At 48.3% G+C, this 18032-nt stretch overlaps 1 protein-coding gene across 8 annotated transcripts in view; it reads left to right on the top strand.

The window, feature by feature from the left end:
* NTRK3 (neurotrophic receptor tyrosine kinase 3) overlaps positions 1 to 18032 on the top strand; it is a 197421-nt gene that overhangs the window by 107221 nt on the left and 72168 nt on the right. Inside the window, exon 13 of one of the 8 annotated variants that reach the window (XM_067003872.1) lies at positions 16024 to 16044. The exons of 6 other annotated variants lie outside the window; for them this stretch is intronic. In XM_067003872.1, coding sequence (XP_066859973.1) covers positions 16024 to 16025 — 2 coding nt within the window. In that variant the 3' untranslated portion in view covers positions 16026 to 16044. Of the gene's footprint in view, positions 1 to 3004; positions 3052 to 16023; positions 16045 to 18032 lie in introns of those variants that run through there. One more of the 8 variants, XM_067003870.1, reaches the window with a different exon arrangement.

Genomic DNA, 18032 nt, shown 5'->3' with positions numbered 1-18032 from the left:
GTTACATCAGGCAGGGACTTTCCTGGTGATGGGGATTCATTAGGAAGAGAAGTCCTTAAATCAAGCAGAGCATGGCTTTGAGCTGCTGATGTTGACCAGCCACCAGAGAGGCTGTTCTGGTGGAGGAAATACTGCCAGATACAGACATCAAGCGGTGATGCAGGACAGGGGCAGTGTTTTCTGATACAGAACCATCTGCTTGCTCCTCTGACCTGACGGCTTCTCCTCTGGACACTTTAATCCCACCGTCTGTAGGGGGAGCAAACAAGGTTAGCCCACCTGGGGTGGGTTTTGGAAGGGAGCCTGTGTTGCGTCAGCTGTCAAGCAGTGAACAATCGAGGTGAGGAGAGGCTCTGAGCTGACTCCTCCTGGGTTTGGAGCAGCTCTAGCACAGCCCTCGCTGCCTGGCAGCCTTGTCCCAACATCAGATGGGTCGTCTGTTCCTGTCCAGCTGAAGTGATGAGGCTCAAAGTCCCTCAGCCTGGACCACAACTGCCCAAGGTGTGCATCACCTCAGGGAGGATGTACAAACGTTCTTCCGATGGTCTGTATCGCCTCTGTCCCTTGTTCAAGCACTAGTTACTACCTGCACCCTTCTACTGTTCTCATGGCGTCCCTCAGCTCCCACGCACACGTCAGCCTCCCTGCACCCATGGGCAGGTGTGGGTTTTGCTGAATGCCCAGGCTGTTCCCCTGCTGGGCCCAAAGCCATCAAAAATGGTTGCATCTCTAGTTTCTAGAGGGTGTTCAGGCTCTGACAGCACAGGCATGCTTTTCACCCGTGCCATGGAATGAGTCAAGATGTGTTGCAGCAGGGCGAGAGAAAAGCTCTCAGGCGGATGGGGGGTAAAGGAGGGTTTCATTCCCTACGTGATGGCTGTGTCCTCAGACATCAGTGCTTCTCCATGTCCAGGTGCTCTCATTGACCCCGCAGTGCTCTTAAACCTGATAGAGGTGTCCTTGTCAGAGGAAAGGGAGCTCCGTTCATCAGCCACCGCTCCTTGTGCCTGGGACTGTGTCCCAGAAAGGCGAGAGAGAGAAGCACGGTGCGTGACCTGAGATACCGCAATCTCAGGCAGTGCTGGTGCCACTGGTAACGAAGGAGGTTTCAGGAGTATTCTCCTAATGGCTCGTTGATGGTGTGAATTATGGTGTGGGTTGCTTTAAAATAGCTCGTGTTCGTATGTGCATGTTGGTACATTTGTGGTACTGATTTCTTTTGGCCATCAGTTAAATGTTTATCTTGCTTTTAATGGGTTTATTGTGGCTTCTGATGCTTGGCTGCTGGGAAAGTTATCTGGAGGCTGGGGCACCTCTGTGCTCGTGGGGCCAGAGGGAAGGGTCTGTGGTTTGCTGTGGTCCTAGCAGTGGGGTACTCCTAAAGCTCCCAGAATTTTCAGGATCTCGTTGTGACTTGTTAACCTAACCAGAGTGGTTTTCAGGTTTATAATCTAGCTCAGAGGTGCATGGGGAAATCATCGTGGTCAGACAGGAGATGTCTTCTGGTTAGAAGATTGAAAGCTCTCATTCTCTGTTCATTGTCCAGTTAAATTACAAGTCCTGATTAAAGATAGCTGCTAATGTTTAGGAATTGGGGCAGGCTTGCACAACAGCACACACAGCACTGAAGTTATTAGACAAGAAGTACAGCCCAGGATCCAACAGGGAAGTTGTGTAATCATCGGGAGAGGTTGAAAAATAACAAACTTGAGTGCTGATTTTGGGCTAAACAGATCAAAATACTTTGTTCAATTCTGAAAACTGCCAGAAGACCCACAAGATAAGATCTTCACCATTTAAGAGAAATGTAGAAATAGTCATTCTTGGTTGCAGAGTGTTTCAGGGGGAGTGGGATGGCTGCCAGCAGGGCCGGTGGCATGGGGGATGCTGATGCTGCATCGAGGTAGCGGTGGCACGAGTGGGTGCTCTTCTCACTTGCACCCAGGTACTTCTGCTGCTGTGCTCCTGAAGGCCTGACCTGGAGCATCCCTGGTGCGCCATGGTTTAGCGTAAAGCACTAGCCTTGTTGAACTCGGCATGGTTTACCGATGCGAGCCGACCACGCTGAGAACTCAGCAAACCCATCGCCATGTGGAGCTGACACAAGATTTGTGTGCGAGTGTCTTGAGGTGAAAAGTACATTGAATTCACAGCGTGTAAGGATTGCTCCCGATGCCCTGGCTTGTCTCCCATTAAGGCAGGGTTTATTGCATAATCCATTTTCACATTCCTTCACGCTTGTTCCCAACCAGGCTGCGGGTTACCTAATGCTGAACCCTGTTTGAAACTGCTCTTCACGCCCTCTCTCCCTGCCCTTACCTGAACAGATCTGTTTAAGAGACAGAAAGAGAGACTCAATGAGAGCATGAAGATGCCTGTATGTACCACATCACCGCTCGGACTGTCCTGCTGTCCGCAGCTAAGCATAGTCCATAGTGGGTGCAGTACCCAGCCAGCGATGCTCTGCAGCTGGGCATAGACATTTCCTGGTGTTAGCTCCAAGTTTGGGTTTGTGCTGATGGTGCAGCAGTTCTCCGGAGCAGTCATGCGTCTGCAGAAATGTCACACCTTCCTTTCAGCCCTACTAACCTATTTTTCTCAATGATTTGGAGCACTGAGCCTAACGGCTAACACGCCTACCTATTTATATATATATTCCATATGATATATGTTATATAATACATACATTTGATCTTCTAAAAATATACCACTTTATAGCATTTTGGTACCTGCTCTTATATCGCTAATAGATTTAAAAAACTTTAACATTAACCTTCGCTGTCCTACCACTATATCTCCTTTTCCCCCTTTGCCAAAGAAAAGGGATTTATTTTACTCGTTTCCCTAAAAGCATCTCTTAAATTCAGGATGAGCAGTCTCTCTGACTCCTGTAAGTGTGACTAGGAGAGAAGGCAGCTATGTCTCCTACGTTTATATGGCAAATTTGCAATTAGAAGAAAACACTGGAACAAAATGACTTCAGCCCTGGTCTCCCTTCCCCCAGCCTTCCACCTCCCTTTTGTAGGATTAAGCTGAGCTAATCCTCAGATGAGCAAGATCTTTGGGAACGCAAAGAAGCGAAGTAAAACCAAGGGAGAAGAAAGAAAAATCCTTCACACTCACCACTAATAAGGAAATTACTGGCGTCCTACATTATGAATTGGATGAATTTTTAATGGTTAGAAATGCAGCTGATTTATAATGCATCCATCCTGGACTGCGGGGCCTGTCGCCAGCTAATAAATAAATGACAGGGCCTTTGTATTAAAAGTATCAGTCATTTTACATCTCTGCACTGTAATTGATGTGGAATGCCGAGCAGGGGGAAACGATGGCCACCATGTGGGTGCCAAAGCAAAGGACCTCATGCCTCAAAACATAGCTGAGGTCTCGATGCAGCAGAAGGCTGCAGCCCGCTCTCCGAGCCTTCCTTTGGACCGGCCACAGCTTCTGATCCACCCCATTGCTCGCAATCCAAAGCCAGAAAGACATAAAGAGCTTGGCAGAGGGCTCCACAATTTTGAAATTGTCATTTTAAGCCTAATTCCGGGCTGTGTTTAGTGTGCCGTTCTCTAGAACAAATTTGCCCCCGGACAGCATGAGATGTTCCGTCTGAGGCGACTCCCCGAGGCTCCCTTCCTACGTTGGAGGGAGATGGGATGCTCGGTGCCCTGTGTTCAGCACTTTGTTCGGGATGAGGGCGAAGGCACCGTCTGCTCTCTCGGTGCTACTAGCTATCCACGCAGCCAGGGTGGGACTAGCTCAGAGGCAGAGATCAGTGTGAGACCATGCGAATCCCACCACAGACATTCACAATCGGGGCTGCTGTTAAAAATAAATCCTGGGCAAATTCCAGAGGTGGGATGGGACCGTCCTGTTCTCGTGCCAGATCCCAGCAGAGCCAGATGTCAGGGGAACCTCGCTGAGAGCACAGCAGGGAGCTGAGCATTTGGGAGGTGGGGTGTATCTGAGAGATGAGTGAGGTGGGGTATATTTTCCCCTATTCTTAAAGGAGAGAAGGGACCTGGCATCCTGCACTTCCACTGCTTCCTGAAAAGATGCGTTTCTCCTTCCAGCCCAACAAGGGGCTGCCAAGAATCTTCATCTCCATTTTATGGACGAGGGAAAGCAGCTAGAAAGACATTGATTTGCTCAAGGTCACGCTGGGTTGCTGACAGCCAGCAGCCAGGCCCACGTTCAGCCTGCTGGACCACGGCGTGTGTTTGAGACACCGCCCGAGGTCCTTTCACAGCCAGGCTGGTGCCAAGTGCAGGCAGGAGTTTAGATGGACGAAATAGTTCTTGGGGCTGTACATAGCAAGTCAACAAAACGTGGATTCTGAACTTTTCCTTCTCCTTTCCAGGTAGATAATCTCTTTCCACTTTCATGGGGGGCACGCTACAGCCTAACACGTTTCTGCTTTCTCTGCCAACTAATTCTGAAAAGATCTTCCCTTGGAGACCTCCTAGGAGCTGTGCTGACCTCATTCCACCTAGGCATTGCCTCCTGGCCTGCTTGGTCAGAGTTTTGCTGGGCTGGGAAGAAAAACAGTTATTTTTTTACCTTGGCTTTAATTTCTGGCTGATGAAGCTGAGCGGGGAGCCTGGGATACAAACCTTGCTGCCCGAGGACAGCATCGCTCTCCAGCATACAGACTTTCATCTTGACCTGGAGGAAGGAAGTGCTTATTGGCTTATTTATTACATTTCCCCATAGTAGCGTAAATATTATATCTATGAGAGATATGGATCTTATGAATAATATAGAGATTTGGACTAAGTAATCGCTATGCTTTTTAATACTAAAGATCCTCGGCATCAAGTAGTATTAATGATCTGTCTTGACATGGTCTCTGCAGAGGACAATTGCAAACCCCAGTTCCGTGAGAATTTGAGAAACTGGGGGAGAAATCCTAATGTGTTCATCCCCTCTGTTTCCTTTGGGACACTCCGGAAAGAGTATCCTGTCTGTCGGTTTATGTTTTTTTCCCAACTCTCCCTAGACCCTCCAAGGATGGGAAGGCTGAGTGAGTTCTGGGAAAACAAATCCCTTTCGTAGGCAGGCTTTGTTGGGCTGTCAGAGGAGACAACTTCGGGAAGAAATGTAATACAAGGATCCTAGCAGCTCCTTGTGGTCACTGGATATTTCTGGAGGAGTAAAATGATTAGTTACAATGATATGGCTGATTTTGGGTGGACATAATGATATTCTCTGTCTCTGCCCATGAAAGCCTGGTCTCTTTTCTCTAGCTTTAATCTGAAGCTCTTCTTTCCACCCGCTCTCTGAAACCCTTGTGCAGCCCTGCTGCTGTGTGCTATTAAACAGGTGGCTGCATTATTATGAGAAACCCTTTCTGAAGTCCACTCGTTAATGCTTTGGAACCTTTTGGGATTAATTTAAGACATTAATAAGTATTAACACCTAATACTTCTTAGCGGCTACATCACTGCTGGGGGCACAATAGCATGACAGCAATTGTGGGCCGTGCTGTGGCTCATTTTGAGCATCACATCACCGTTTGCAGGGACAAGTAGCCTGGCTGGCTGCTCCCTCCTGCTCCTGAGCTGCTGTTCCCTGTAGATGTGCTGGGTGCTGGTGCTACGGCTGCAGAGCCGGAAGGCCTCTTTGAATTAATGGAGCTGTCTGAGAAGGTTATGAATGCCTTTTCACTTTCTTTTCGCCCACCCCCCAAACATAGCATTTCAAGCCTTGAATCAGGTTGTTAAGCTTTTTCATTCCTCTCTTTCGAGCCAAATTCCTCTCTAAAGTCGTATTGTTTCCTTCTTACGCCGTCACCCTTTTAACAACAAGGAGGGCAGGGGAGACCTGAGGTCTCTCTACCTGCCCAGTGGCCCGTGTTCTCACATGGTCAGTCCTGGGGAATAAGCGTAGCGAAGTCTTGCTGACCTCCGTGGGCTGTGTTGAGCAGGTAGTGCGGGCTCAGGTGTTGCTCTGCTGAAGGAATGGTAGCTCATTAACACTCTGTGCCCTGCAGACAACTTTTATTGATCAACAGCTTCTTAATCAAAAACTCTATCACAGTTTACTTCGATCATTCTTTTCCATCTCGTCATCTCTGGAGAATCAGGCTGGCTGAAGTTAATGTACTCGTTACGCGGTGGGGAAACCACCGCCGCAAACTGGTATGTAAATCTCGGGTTTTAGGAAGCTTTGTGTCCTCCCTCCCGTGCTTAGCAGGATGACTGTATGAGTGCATATTCCTCCACTCGACAGGGAGGAGCAGGTGCTGGGAGAGTTGTGCTGAGCTGGCTTTGGACCTGCCTGGATGGCAGTGCTTACCTCCCAGCTCGTGTGGAGCCCAGGCCCCCCACATCTAGATCTTCTCAGTCCTAGAGCAGCAGTGAATGCCGCTGCTGTCACGCCCAGTTATCCCACCCTGTTGAAGCAGCTTTATGGATTGGCCTCTGTTGGTGATAGTTTGGGTGATAAGGGCTTTCCTGCGAGAGACTGAGAGCTCAGGACAACACATTTTGAGAGACGTGAGCTGGGCGTGGGAGGCAGGAGGAGAGCTGGGTGCCAAGCCATGACGGCAAAGTCTATGTAGCTGGACCATGCCTTCAGTTTTTATTTTCTGATGATCTGTGTGCCATTTATATATAGATGCAGAAGCGGTGACCTAAAGCAAATGTAGGACGCTGAGTCCCCTATCGAAACAGATCTCAGCACTCCTGAAATCAGCACCTTGGGTATGTTGCTGCCGGCTGTTTTGCTGACAGAGTGGGGGCCGTGGCTGGAAAGCTGCTCTGGGAATAGGGGCTTTGCTCTTTTGGAAACAGTCAGCTCTGTGGGGAGGGGAAGCAAGGGAGCTGTGCGGGAGGTGGCAAAACTCTTTGCCAGCACTTGCTGTGCTTCTAATGGCAAGCTCTGAGAAGCGGCAACCCAGCCTGAGCAGGGTGCACAGGGAGGTTTAGTGAGGGAAGCCTTGAGACAGGCGTGCTGCTTGTTCCTGCCCCTCCAAACTTATGTTCTGGTTTCGCTTGATGTCCTGATGTGATTCATTTTCCTTTTGTCTTTTAATATTTGCTGCATAAAAACATTCTCCTTGATCCTATGCGCTATCACAGCTACGTATTCTGTGCTGGTTATGGTGTTACAATGACCTAATTTGATTGTGGAGGGTCGTGTCCTGTATAATGTTGTCTCGTTTTCTCAGTAGTCAATACAAACTCAATCTTGTTTTCTTTGAAAAGAAAGGAAATGGGGGCAGGAGCTGAGCATCCCCGGCCAAGCTTATACCTGCAGCCCTTCCCTTGTTGCCTGGCTGTGAGACGGCGATGGCACGTGTAGTTCAGCCTGAATGGGACCTGCAGGCGCTTTTTTTTTTTTTTTTTTTTCTCCTGCCAGTACTGAAGGGGAGAAAGGATGGAAGCTACAGCAGAGAAAGGCCCCCATTTATAGATGCTGGCACCTCTGATATGCCTCAAGGAGTCATTATCCCAGCAGGCTGGACTCTCTCTTGATGGAGCTTATCTCCGGAGGGGAGGGTTAGCTGTGTCTCCCCGTGGGACCCGGGTGAGTGTTTAGCTTTCTCATTTTGCCTCCAATTAGATGCTCGGTCCTTTGTACCTCCGTGTTCCACCTGCACGTGCCGCGCCTGCCTCCAAGACCCTTCGCCGCCGTCATTTATGAGTAGCTCAGAGGGGAAAAGGAGGGTCTGCTCTGTTTGTGTGCTTCATTTGCATGCGAAAGAAGCGTGTCATTTCTGAGGAGGTGGCAGCAGCCTGGCTCTCCTGGCCCTGCTGGGCTCCTCCAGGGCGGCTGTGACAGCTCCATTAGGGCTGCGGCTGGGCGAGCAGTGGCAGGGCTTGCTCAGGAACTGGCAGCGTCGTGGCGTTTTTGCAGGGCACTTTCAGAAGAAGGTGGTTTTGCAGCAGCTCATAAAGGAAGTGTCAGTCCAGTGTTTGATCTGTAGGGAAAAAAAAAAAACACAACAAAAAACCACACCTGCTTTTGCAAAATTAAAATTGCAGCAAGTACTTAGCTCTCGGCTCGCGGACCATCTCTGCCAGCTGGGAGTGCTGGGGTGGCAAATTTCTCACTGGTCATTTCATTGCTCTTTTTTTCGTGGGTTCTGGACTTTCTTCCTTAGTTCTCGGGATAGTCTCCGTTCTCATCCCTACCTCCTCCTGTCCAGTTGGGCAATCACAGGGCTTTCAATTAAAAATAGATTCATTGTGGTGACAGAGCAGGAGTCAGAGAGGCTTTGGCTGGCAAAACAGACCGTTACTTTGCAGCTTAAGATACAAGTAGAGTTGAATACTTGAGTCAACAGTTCTGTGCTCCTGGTGTGCCACCAAGCAGGCTCCCTTGGCTTGGGCCAAGGATTTAGTGGTGGTGGGAGGAGGCAGAGAAGCAGAAGCATGGCAGTGACCTGTTTGGCTGGGGAAGGACTGTGAGACCTGTACCGTGAGCTCGAGGGCAGGGAGATGGGAGCAGGCTGGGCACTGGCCACTCACATCCTCCTCCTTGGCAGGATACCAGCTTTCCATGGACCAAGCATCTGGCAAAAGTGAATCAATGCCCCTGATTTGTTTGCAGTTCTGAAATATTTAATCAACGAATCAAACACGAAGTCTCTTTAAGAAGAGACTGGCACGCGGCAGCTGGCTGAGCGTTGCAATCAATGTATCCGCTGCGGAATGCTTCCTGGAGAAATATTACATCCTCTCTCATTTACTTGATGATCTTTAGGGTGAATCAATCAAAAGATGCTGCACACAAATAGTTCAGCCTGCGATCCTGTGGGTGTCCATTAGAGAGGCATTTGCTCCATGTTAATGGACCCGTTGATTAACAAACAAACCATTGCTTTTTAAATAGTAAGCTGTTACCTGATGGCAATTGTTAGCATGGGTGTTCTGCTGCCCCACCTCTCCTACACATAACTTATACCCTGTGCCAGCACCGGGAACTGCTGCAACAAAACCCAGGTCTGCACAACCAGGGAAGAAAGCATTCATATCTCCCAGGAGCAGGTATCAGAGGTGGACCTTCCCAAGGGGTTGGAAAGGACTGAGACCTTCCCTGGACTCAGCATGGGAATGCATCGCTGTGTCGTGTTCCCTGCACACACCTGCCTTGGCAAGTGCTGACCTATTGGGCTCCGACACAGTCTGAAGGTCTCACCCTGACATCCCCAAAAGGTCACACCCAGCAGATCCTGAGGGATCAGGCTTGGGTTTTCACCAGGCTGAGGCCATGAAAGATTTTATTTGTTTCTGTAAAGCCTCCAGCCTGTTGGAGCAATTGTACGTTCATTTCTTTTCCTTATGATGTGGACATCTTCTAAGTCTCCACTTTCTCTGGGTGAAAAATTTCCCATGTTGTAGCATTCGTTCTTGCTTTTCAGATGGTAGCGTGGCATGAAAACTCGGCACGAGGACTGTCAGTTTAAGCACTGGAAGATCAGGATGATCTCCACTGCTTAGAAGATACCTTTATCCCTTGGAAAGCCATGGCCGTTACAGAGAAGTGATCACGCTGCAGGGCTGACTGGCACAAAAGGACACGGGTGGTCACCGTTGGCTTGTGCTAAGCCTTGTGCTGGTATCTGCCAGCAGCTGCTCATCTTCTGCAAAGTGTGTTTGAAACCTCGGTGCTCAGCCAGGGACTGCAGGGGCATCTGCTCCCCCAGCCTGGCGGTGCAGAGAAGTTGCTGGTCGATCTGGCAGGCCATGCATTGCTTCAGCCCTTCGGTGCAGAGGGCACTGGGTCCCCCGTGGCACTTGTTTAGCTCGGTCTCTTTATTGCTACGAGCCAACTCACCCAGAGCCGTCCTTCCCACAGCTGGTGGGAGTCAAGGCGAGGAGGCAGTTAGTGGATTAGGGCAGCAGAGTGAAAACCATTTGGCGTTTCTATCCCGATTCTTCTGGGTGCCTTTAATTAGCATGATTGCTCAGCACACGATTTTGCCATGTTCTTTAGCTCCCCTGGTTAGAATAATTATTCCCCCAGCTCCTTTTGTTCGGATTCCTGATCGCTTACAAAGTCTCCCGTTAAAAGCCATTAAACCCGTAATGTAAAGCGAGAGTAAATGCTCGGCAGGGCTGAGCTCCCAGCCCCACACGTGCGTGCTCACGGCTCCCGTGCACCGCTCCGCGTCCCCCTGCTCCCTGCCACGTGCTCCACGTACACGCTGCCCATGGGCCAGCCCACGCGTCCTGCACACAGCAGCTCCCGCTTCCTTCTGGCACTTTCCGGCAGCTCTTGCTTCAAGGAGGACGTGCCCTGCTGGGGTGATAGGCAGGACTTCTGCCTGCTGCATGACGGATGGTGGAGGAGAAGAAAGAATGCGTTTTTTTAAGTAGAGCTGTCTCCCTTTTTCCCAAGCGTGCAGTCCTCTGGTGGAAGGAAAATGAGGTTTGGGCAGTTTAATTCCCAGAGTTTTCTGTGTTGCAGTGCCTCCCTGTCCGCAGGTCTGACAGCTCAGCCCCTTCTCTGTCCCTTGTCTGTGCTGAGATGTGATCAGCAAGTGCCATGATACAAGTGGGACAGACACAAAGGCTCACACGGAGTTGTAAGGTGTGAAATGAGATTGGGCTGCAGTGCTCTAAATACCTTGTACGTTTAGGTGACTCAATGAGAGAGACTTAGTTTCAGACCCAAAATGAAACTGGGTCAAAGACTGGTCTGGCAGTCGTGTAGTTTATTAAGCTTGGATCTGACTGCCAGAGCAAAAAATTCACTGCTAGGCTGCTTGCTGGAAAAATCTTACAAGAAAGAAAGCCTGGTCTTTCTCCCTCTGAATGGAAACGCCTCATTTACAGACGCCGCGTATTTGGGGTTTGGCCTTCATTTGCTGCCCTGCAGTGATGGGCAGGACCTTGCTGCTCTGCACAGCTCCTTGTGTGCTGCAGGGAGGAGTGAGGGTCTCCTGGCATGGCAGACACCAGAAGTTACCCTGGGTCGGCAGTTCGGGGGCTCCCCACCCACCTCACCTCTCATTGCTGGCAGCACTGAAAAGGGTCTTTCTGGGTTTTCAGACCTTCTCTTGCAAATATTTGCTGAGTTCCACGTGTTTTGTGGGAGCAGTGCCTTTTCTCCCCTCCTGCAGAATGAAGTCCACCACAAATATCAGCCACTTTTTCAGTTGGTGCTACCAACAGTGTTCCCTAGGAGCAGCATGATCCTAGCACCAGCTTTGTTCCTCTGCTTGCTGTCCTCTCTTCATCTGGTGAAAGCTCAGTCCTAGGAGTGCCCTGGGATGCATGTTCAAGAGCTTCCCACCTGTTGGCAGGTACCAAAACCTGGTCTTGAAGGAAGCTATGGAGTCAGGATCTCCCATCTTAAAAGCTTAATAATACTCTTCTAAGATATTTCGGTGCAACTTGTTTTAAGAACCATCTAGTGGGGCAATTATGAAGGAAAGAAGAGTTGTGGTGGTAGCATTCATTTCCAAAACAATCAGTGGAGTAGGAGTGCTGGAGAAACACAGATGAAGGACAACAATACCAGACAGCCCTGAATCCAAAGAGCTGAAAAAATCAACAAAACCTCATTCCTCGAGGCTCCCTGCTGCTCTCACAGTGCTTTTTTGCCCTCAGCTCATCCTCTTCCCATTTACAACTCCTCTGTAGCGCTCTGTGCCTCCTTGCCTACTGGGATCCCTAGCGCTCCTCAGTTTCCAGCCTTGATTTGCAAACTCTATTAAATCTTCTTTCCCAAAGGAAGCTTGTCCTGACACGTCAGGCTCTTGGGCTTGTACTGCTCCTGGGCTTCCTGGAAGGCAGCTCTGGCCTTTCCAGATGAAGTCAGGTATTGCTGGAGCAGATGGCAGACTAAAGAGACCTGAGCGAGTGAGAATTTATTCTGGCCCTTGATCAGCTCCTCTGCCAGCCTCATCTTCGCTGAGGAGCAGGAGAGCATCGTCGGAGCCGTCTGGTCCCAGCTGCAGGCTGCAGAGCTCTGTGCTTTCCTACCCACCGTATGCATCTCCTTTGGTGTCTGCGCTCACGTCCTGACCATCTGGCTTTATTGAGCTCTCCTGCCCCCTTCCAGGCACCAGGTCTCAAGGACAGGACGGGACCCAGGAGCTGGGGCTGTTCCCTGTGTATTGCTCGCGCCCTGGCATCGATTCCTCTGGGGACCTCGGACAAACTCCGTTCCCATCCCGTGCCACAGTTTTGCCATCTGCGTAATGAATACAACAGCTCCTGTCTCCCAAGGGAACGAGCGAGGCGTAACAAATTAATGTTTATGAAGCGCTCCCCGGCTGAAAAGAAGTTTGCAACGAGGCTGTCGCTGTTCTAACTCAGGGGCTTCCTTTGCGGGTTGGCTCTTTGATGTGGCGATCTGCGGTACTGGTGGATCGGCTGTACAGTAATTGGAATTAATCAGCAATTACGGAGCACGAGCCTGACCAGGTTCTTTCTCGGCGGATGTTCATCGCTGAGCAGAGTAGTTGGTGGTTTCAATAGCTCCGTGTAAAACGCTCAGGGTAACTCCTGCTATCTAAAGCGGCTGGGGAACAGAGGGACGCGATTACCTGTCAGGCAAAGTGGAAATGAGAAGCTCTTGCGAAACGGTGCGCAGCTCTTAAATTGGCAGCACTCCGAGGGCCAAAAAAAAAAAAAAGTATTTGAAAACCAAAGTGATATGAAAATAAGGTATTACTTGATGGGATGGGATCTTTGATGCTGGGTCCTGTGGGCTTTGTGGAGTTCAGAGGCGGAGGAAGAGCATGACTGTGAGAAATGGGGATTTACGGAGGCAGGGAGACACTGTTGATGCTCGAGTCGGTGAGAACTATAGAGGGGAAGGCTCTGTGATGTACTGGTGCAAGCACACAGAAGGACAGGGGCAGAGTAGCCTGATAGCACCCAGTTTATAAGCTACCACCAAGCTCTCAGGCATTTGGAAGCTTTCCTGCAGCTTGTTCTCATGGCTGGCCTGGAAACCTCAAGAGTTTTGCCATGCACCTTTGTATGGCGGTTGGTGTCATGATGGACAGAATAAGGCATCCTCTTTGCTCAGAAACCTTCACTGACCCTGTACAATTTAACTGAGGTGAGGCTAACCTCTGCATGTTATGGTGGAACTTGCTGGGTGCCCAGCCCGTCCCCCTTCCCTGGTCCTCCTACAAATAATTCCACATACTCTGGCTTCAATCTAATGAAAACAAAACCGAAGAGGCCCAACTGATCTGGCTGCTTTCCATCATGCAGTGGGCCTCCGAGTGGCTTTAAATAGCTGCACCTCTGTGCAGTCTGGAGGAAAGCATTGGCTGTGCCTCTGGACAGGGAGGATAGCTTCAACTCAAATCACAGGGCATCTCAGATGCTGCAGCAGGCCTAAAAATAGCCTTTTTATTTTGTCCTTGGTCTTAAATAGACTTTTTTGTATTTTTCTTCCTTTTTTATTTTATTTTATATTTTTAAATTTTATACCCTGGTAAGCACTTTCCCACTATGGGGCTTTTCCTGAGGGGAATTGTGGGGGAATCTTGGAGCTCTGCCTCCCGAGCTATCAGGCTACATCGTTTAGTATCTTGGAACTCCTCCATCCATGAAGGAGTTCCAGAGAAAACAAACTTGTGATCCCAGCTAATATAGAAATGGCTCACATTAACGGCAGCAACAGCAGAAATGCTACGGATGCTGGAATTCCTCCGACCAAGGGTTTAATGAGTCTTACACAGTTTTACAGAGTTTATTGCATGGAAAGCCATGAGCACTGCCCTTTTCTCAAGGAACATTGTTCAGCTGTTGGGTGTCTGCAGTGTTGTCCTATCCCTTCCTTAGCTTTACTTAAGCATAAGAGAAACTTGTGTGGAAACGGGATCTTCTGGATCCATTTGCTTCTGCTGTTTCTCTTGCTCTTAGCCCATCTCTTCCCTTTCCTGTTCTCAAAAACATATACGGTGCCTCAATCCTCTGCTCATGATTTTGGGTTGTGGAGAAGAAGAAGATGCCACAAACCATAGCTAGAGCTCCACCTAGCACATCCCCAAGAGGTTTCCAGTGGTGTGAGGTCTCACTGACTAAAGTGGGAGACTCTAATGTGTGAGGTTAAGCCATGGAAAATGAACAACAGTACAAGGTGAGCTGCTGTGGAGGGGGATAAGGACCCTGTTTCCGTGAAAATGAACAGCCATAAGCACATCTATAGCTCAGAGAACCTCTCTGTGAACCTTAAAAGTGTTGTTGTCTACTCGAAGATCTGCTTGAGGTCTGTGTATTGGCGTGAAATTCATCTGCGGGCTAAAATGTCTTGCAGTTCTCCACTGTGGTCAACAGTGATGAGCTGGTGTAAGTGAGAGGAGGGCCAGGCTGTTTGATTTGAGATGACGTGCTTGTCTGCAGCTGAGAGCTCTGTGGAGAACCTCGTGGTGTGCCTCTGCTGGGCTGCTGTGACCTGCCTTGTTGTGGCAAGCGAAGCCTCAGGCTGGGCTACTTCTCACCCTGTTACGTGTTGAGGGAGAGAAAGAAAGAGGGTTTTGTATCAGAGCCCTGCAGATGAACCCAACCGTGGCAGGAAACCTGGATTGCTGCGTTGTGTTCCCCTTAGGTATAGATATAGCGGTCCTGGCTTTGACTAGATGGATGGTTGTTTTGTTCGCTCTGGGTGCGGTCCAGGCTCGATGGTTTTCATGCCTCCTTTGATGCTATTCATGCTTCATATCTGTGCATAGACAAAGATAACATACACTGGTGTTGGAGTCTCCTATTGCTTTTCCTTTATATCTCAAATTCTGCTGTAACATAGAAGAGACATCAAAGCTCTGTCACTCTGTCTGGATAGCAGTGTTGTGTTTGGCCAGCTTGTTGCCCCTAATTTGCTATTTTTAATTAATCCATTCTTGCCAGGCATTGTATGACATCCCGTTACTTTTCTCACCCATTCCCACAGCAATTTATGCTGCTTTTTTTTCTAAGAGCAGTTTCTACCCATGGGTTTCAAAACTGGGCTGTCCCACTCCTGCCGCCGTGGTGGATGGGGCTGCCGTGAGTTGTGCATCATTTCTGCGTCATTCTCTTGCCTTCTGCACGCCCCATTCCCTGATGTTCTTCTCACGTGGCCTGGAGCAATCTCAGGCGAATGTTTGAACAGTTGCAGTTTTACTGGAAAGCAAACAGTGATGGCGAGGTGAAATTTTCTCTTTTGTCTCCTTAGTCTTGCTGTAAGTCAGCGCAGGCAGGGCGTTCCTTGCAAGGTGCTGTCCGTAGGCTGGATTGGGTATGTGCATGGGGAGGAGTGGCTGAGACTCACCAGTCAGGGTGTTGGGAAACTCAAGACGGCTCTGGAGGACTAAGTGGATGGCCAGGGTTGAAGACAAAAACTGATTGCATGGTTTGGTTGCCTTCAATCTTCTTGTCCTTTCATTGCCACATCCCCCAGCCTGCTTAGAGAAATGCCCCATGTGCCCTTTCCATCTCAAGCTGTTAGAGCTGCACAGCAAATCTGAGCTCATTCCTCCTCCCCTGTTCTCCAACGCTCTCCATACATTTATTCCACTCCCATACCATGACTATTAGGAAAGACAGACAGCATAAAGTTTTAATATAAAATGTGGTCTCCCTAGAACAGGGACAGGCGCAAAGTTTAATCTGTCAGACCCTTCCCAATTTTGTAGGTGTTTGGAGTACTTTTACTTTGAATCTACAGTGGTTTTCTATTTTTTATTTTTGTCAGTTCTTTTTTTTATTTGGTTGTTTTGTTTGGTGATTTTTTTATTATTGTTTATTTTTTTAACCTCCTCACTATTTTCAGGCTTATATATAGGAGCTTCCCTCCAAATCTGCAACCAATATCAAAGATAGTATTTTTTTTCTCCCAGTTTTCAACTGGCACTGACAAATGTGAAACTTCACAAAAAGAATTATTTTTAAGATTTCCCCAACCTTCCAAAAAGGTGAATGCTTTTTTTTGTTGTTGTTATTTTGGGGGGAGGGGGAAAAGGGGCAAAACAAACAAACAAAAAAGCCCATTCTTTAAGACATTTCCAAACTACTATTTTATGATCTAAAAACTTTGATAGTGGAAAGATTACATTTGTCATTGCAGAATCCAAACTCTGAACCTGTTGAGATTCACCCATTCTAACCCCGGACATCTCAGCGAACATCATCCATCTCACATCTGATAGTGAAACGTAGCAAGAGCCTTGTTGGTTTCTGCTCCATACAAGAGAATGGGGGTGAAGGTAGCAGTACAGTATGGGAGATAAGAGTGAGGAAAGAGGAATGATCAGTCAGGCAAGAAGCATGTATTTTTTTCAGATACTTTGGGAACTTTAATAAATCAGGAAAGAATGCCAAAATGAACGATGCTTCATTGTTTTCCCAAGTCATCAGTATGTGCATTCAGCCCCCTAGCTTCAGAAATAGAGGCTATCCTCCTGCCACGTCCCTCATTGTCCCTCACTAGCGACTGCATGTCAGTTATGGGATAACCCCTACCCCAGTCCCACCCCACAAACACCCTGCCATCAACAGAGGTCCCTGCAGCTGGGATTCTGAGCTTAGTGTTGACAACCAAGAGCAAAGCCCTTGGCATTCCCAGCCTTAAGTCTTGCTGATCTTTCACATGTCCCTTTGCCGAGGCTGTGTGTCCCCAGTGGGTTTTTAGGTCTGTTGCACGTGGTACAGCAGAAGTGGAATTGCCTTAATTTAGCAGAGCTAAGAAATGCAAAGAAAATAAAGCAGACGGGAGTGCTCCTCAGAGATACTTGATATTGTTGAGTATAGACTTTCCCAGCTATCCTTTGGTGACCATAAAGTATATTTATATTATGAAAAACAAAACAGGATAAATAGTGACGTTCAGGGATGCCATGTTTATTTGTCTCCCAGTGGCTCTGATAAGAAATGGACTAGTTTACATACACTTTTCAAAGCATCAGCACTTTAAACTCTGCTTTGGCTCTGAGAGTTGAGCTAGGCTCTTTCTCACTACTAGTGATATTTCAGCACTTGGAATTTGCCTATGAATCTTGTTCATGACACATGAACTGAAGCTGAGCCTGTCTTACTCTCCCCTGTGGATTAGTCCATCAGGGCCACTGAGAATAACAGATAGTTTTCCCCAAACAGGTTTAAGCAGTTCTAAACCAAACAAACAGCTTTTGTCTGCATCCTCAGGTTCATCAAAAGAGGCATGTGTCTGATGAGCTGATGGAACAAGATAGTACAGAAAAGAAAGAGAAATAGAAGGGTAATAGAAGAAATAAGAAAAAAAATCTGTCTGGTTCAGATTAATTTTCCATTCCTAGCCTAGTGGAAGGCACTTCTCCTATTGAGATCAATTCACAAGGACCTCCAGGCTGCTTCATGCTGCCCTAATGATGCCAGACTGGGGCTGACTTACCTGATGTGTCGAGGATCCTGTGACCGTGTGAGGAACAGGAACTTTTCCATTTTTTAGAGCAGTCACATAGCTAAGTAATCCCATTAATTTTCTTGGAAAAACCCTTTGGGTCCATAAGAATTTGGGACAGATTAGAGCAATCCCATGGCTCCTGCCATGTGTGCCTTGGGCCTGGCATCTCAATGGCTTTGCACTGAGGATTTTGAAAACTGGTGTAAAAACCTGTTATGTTCTACATACCTGCTCTGAGCCAAGAGCAACTTCACTGCAGCTTTAGCAGCTGCCTTCAGTGACATCTGCCTATTCCTGCCATGTCTCATCCCGTTCCACTGGGATGGACTCAGTTGTAGAAATACTACTACAAATGGGTGTCTGAGGAAGTAATGTAAAACTGATGAGCTGACACCTGAAGAAAAACACGACTATTTTCTGCAAGAAACTTGCAGGATTTAGCACAAAAATAGGATGTATTTAGCAAAGAAGGATTCCCTCCTGGGGTCCTACCCAGTGTTCCACAGCAGGTTTGCTCCCTCCAGCCCAGAGAACTATTCTCTCACAAGTCCTGAAAGTTTGCATCTAACTTCAGGAAATAATGTTCATCTTCAGTAGTGAAGAACATCGAATAATTTCTATGTTAGAAACATTAGAAACCCCCAGTAGTGGGTTTCCCTGGCCACAACATCCTAACGCAGGGGCATTACGAAGAG

This window comes from Anser cygnoides, chromosome 11 (genome assembly GCF_040182565.1).
Source record: "Anser cygnoides isolate HZ-2024a breed goose chromosome 11, Taihu_goose_T2T_genome, whole genome shotgun sequence".
NCBI lineage: Eukaryota > Metazoa > Chordata > Aves > Anseriformes > Anatidae > Anser > Anser cygnoides.
Note: the sequence above shows the minus strand (reverse complement) of the source record. Positions and strands in the feature narration are given on the sequence as shown.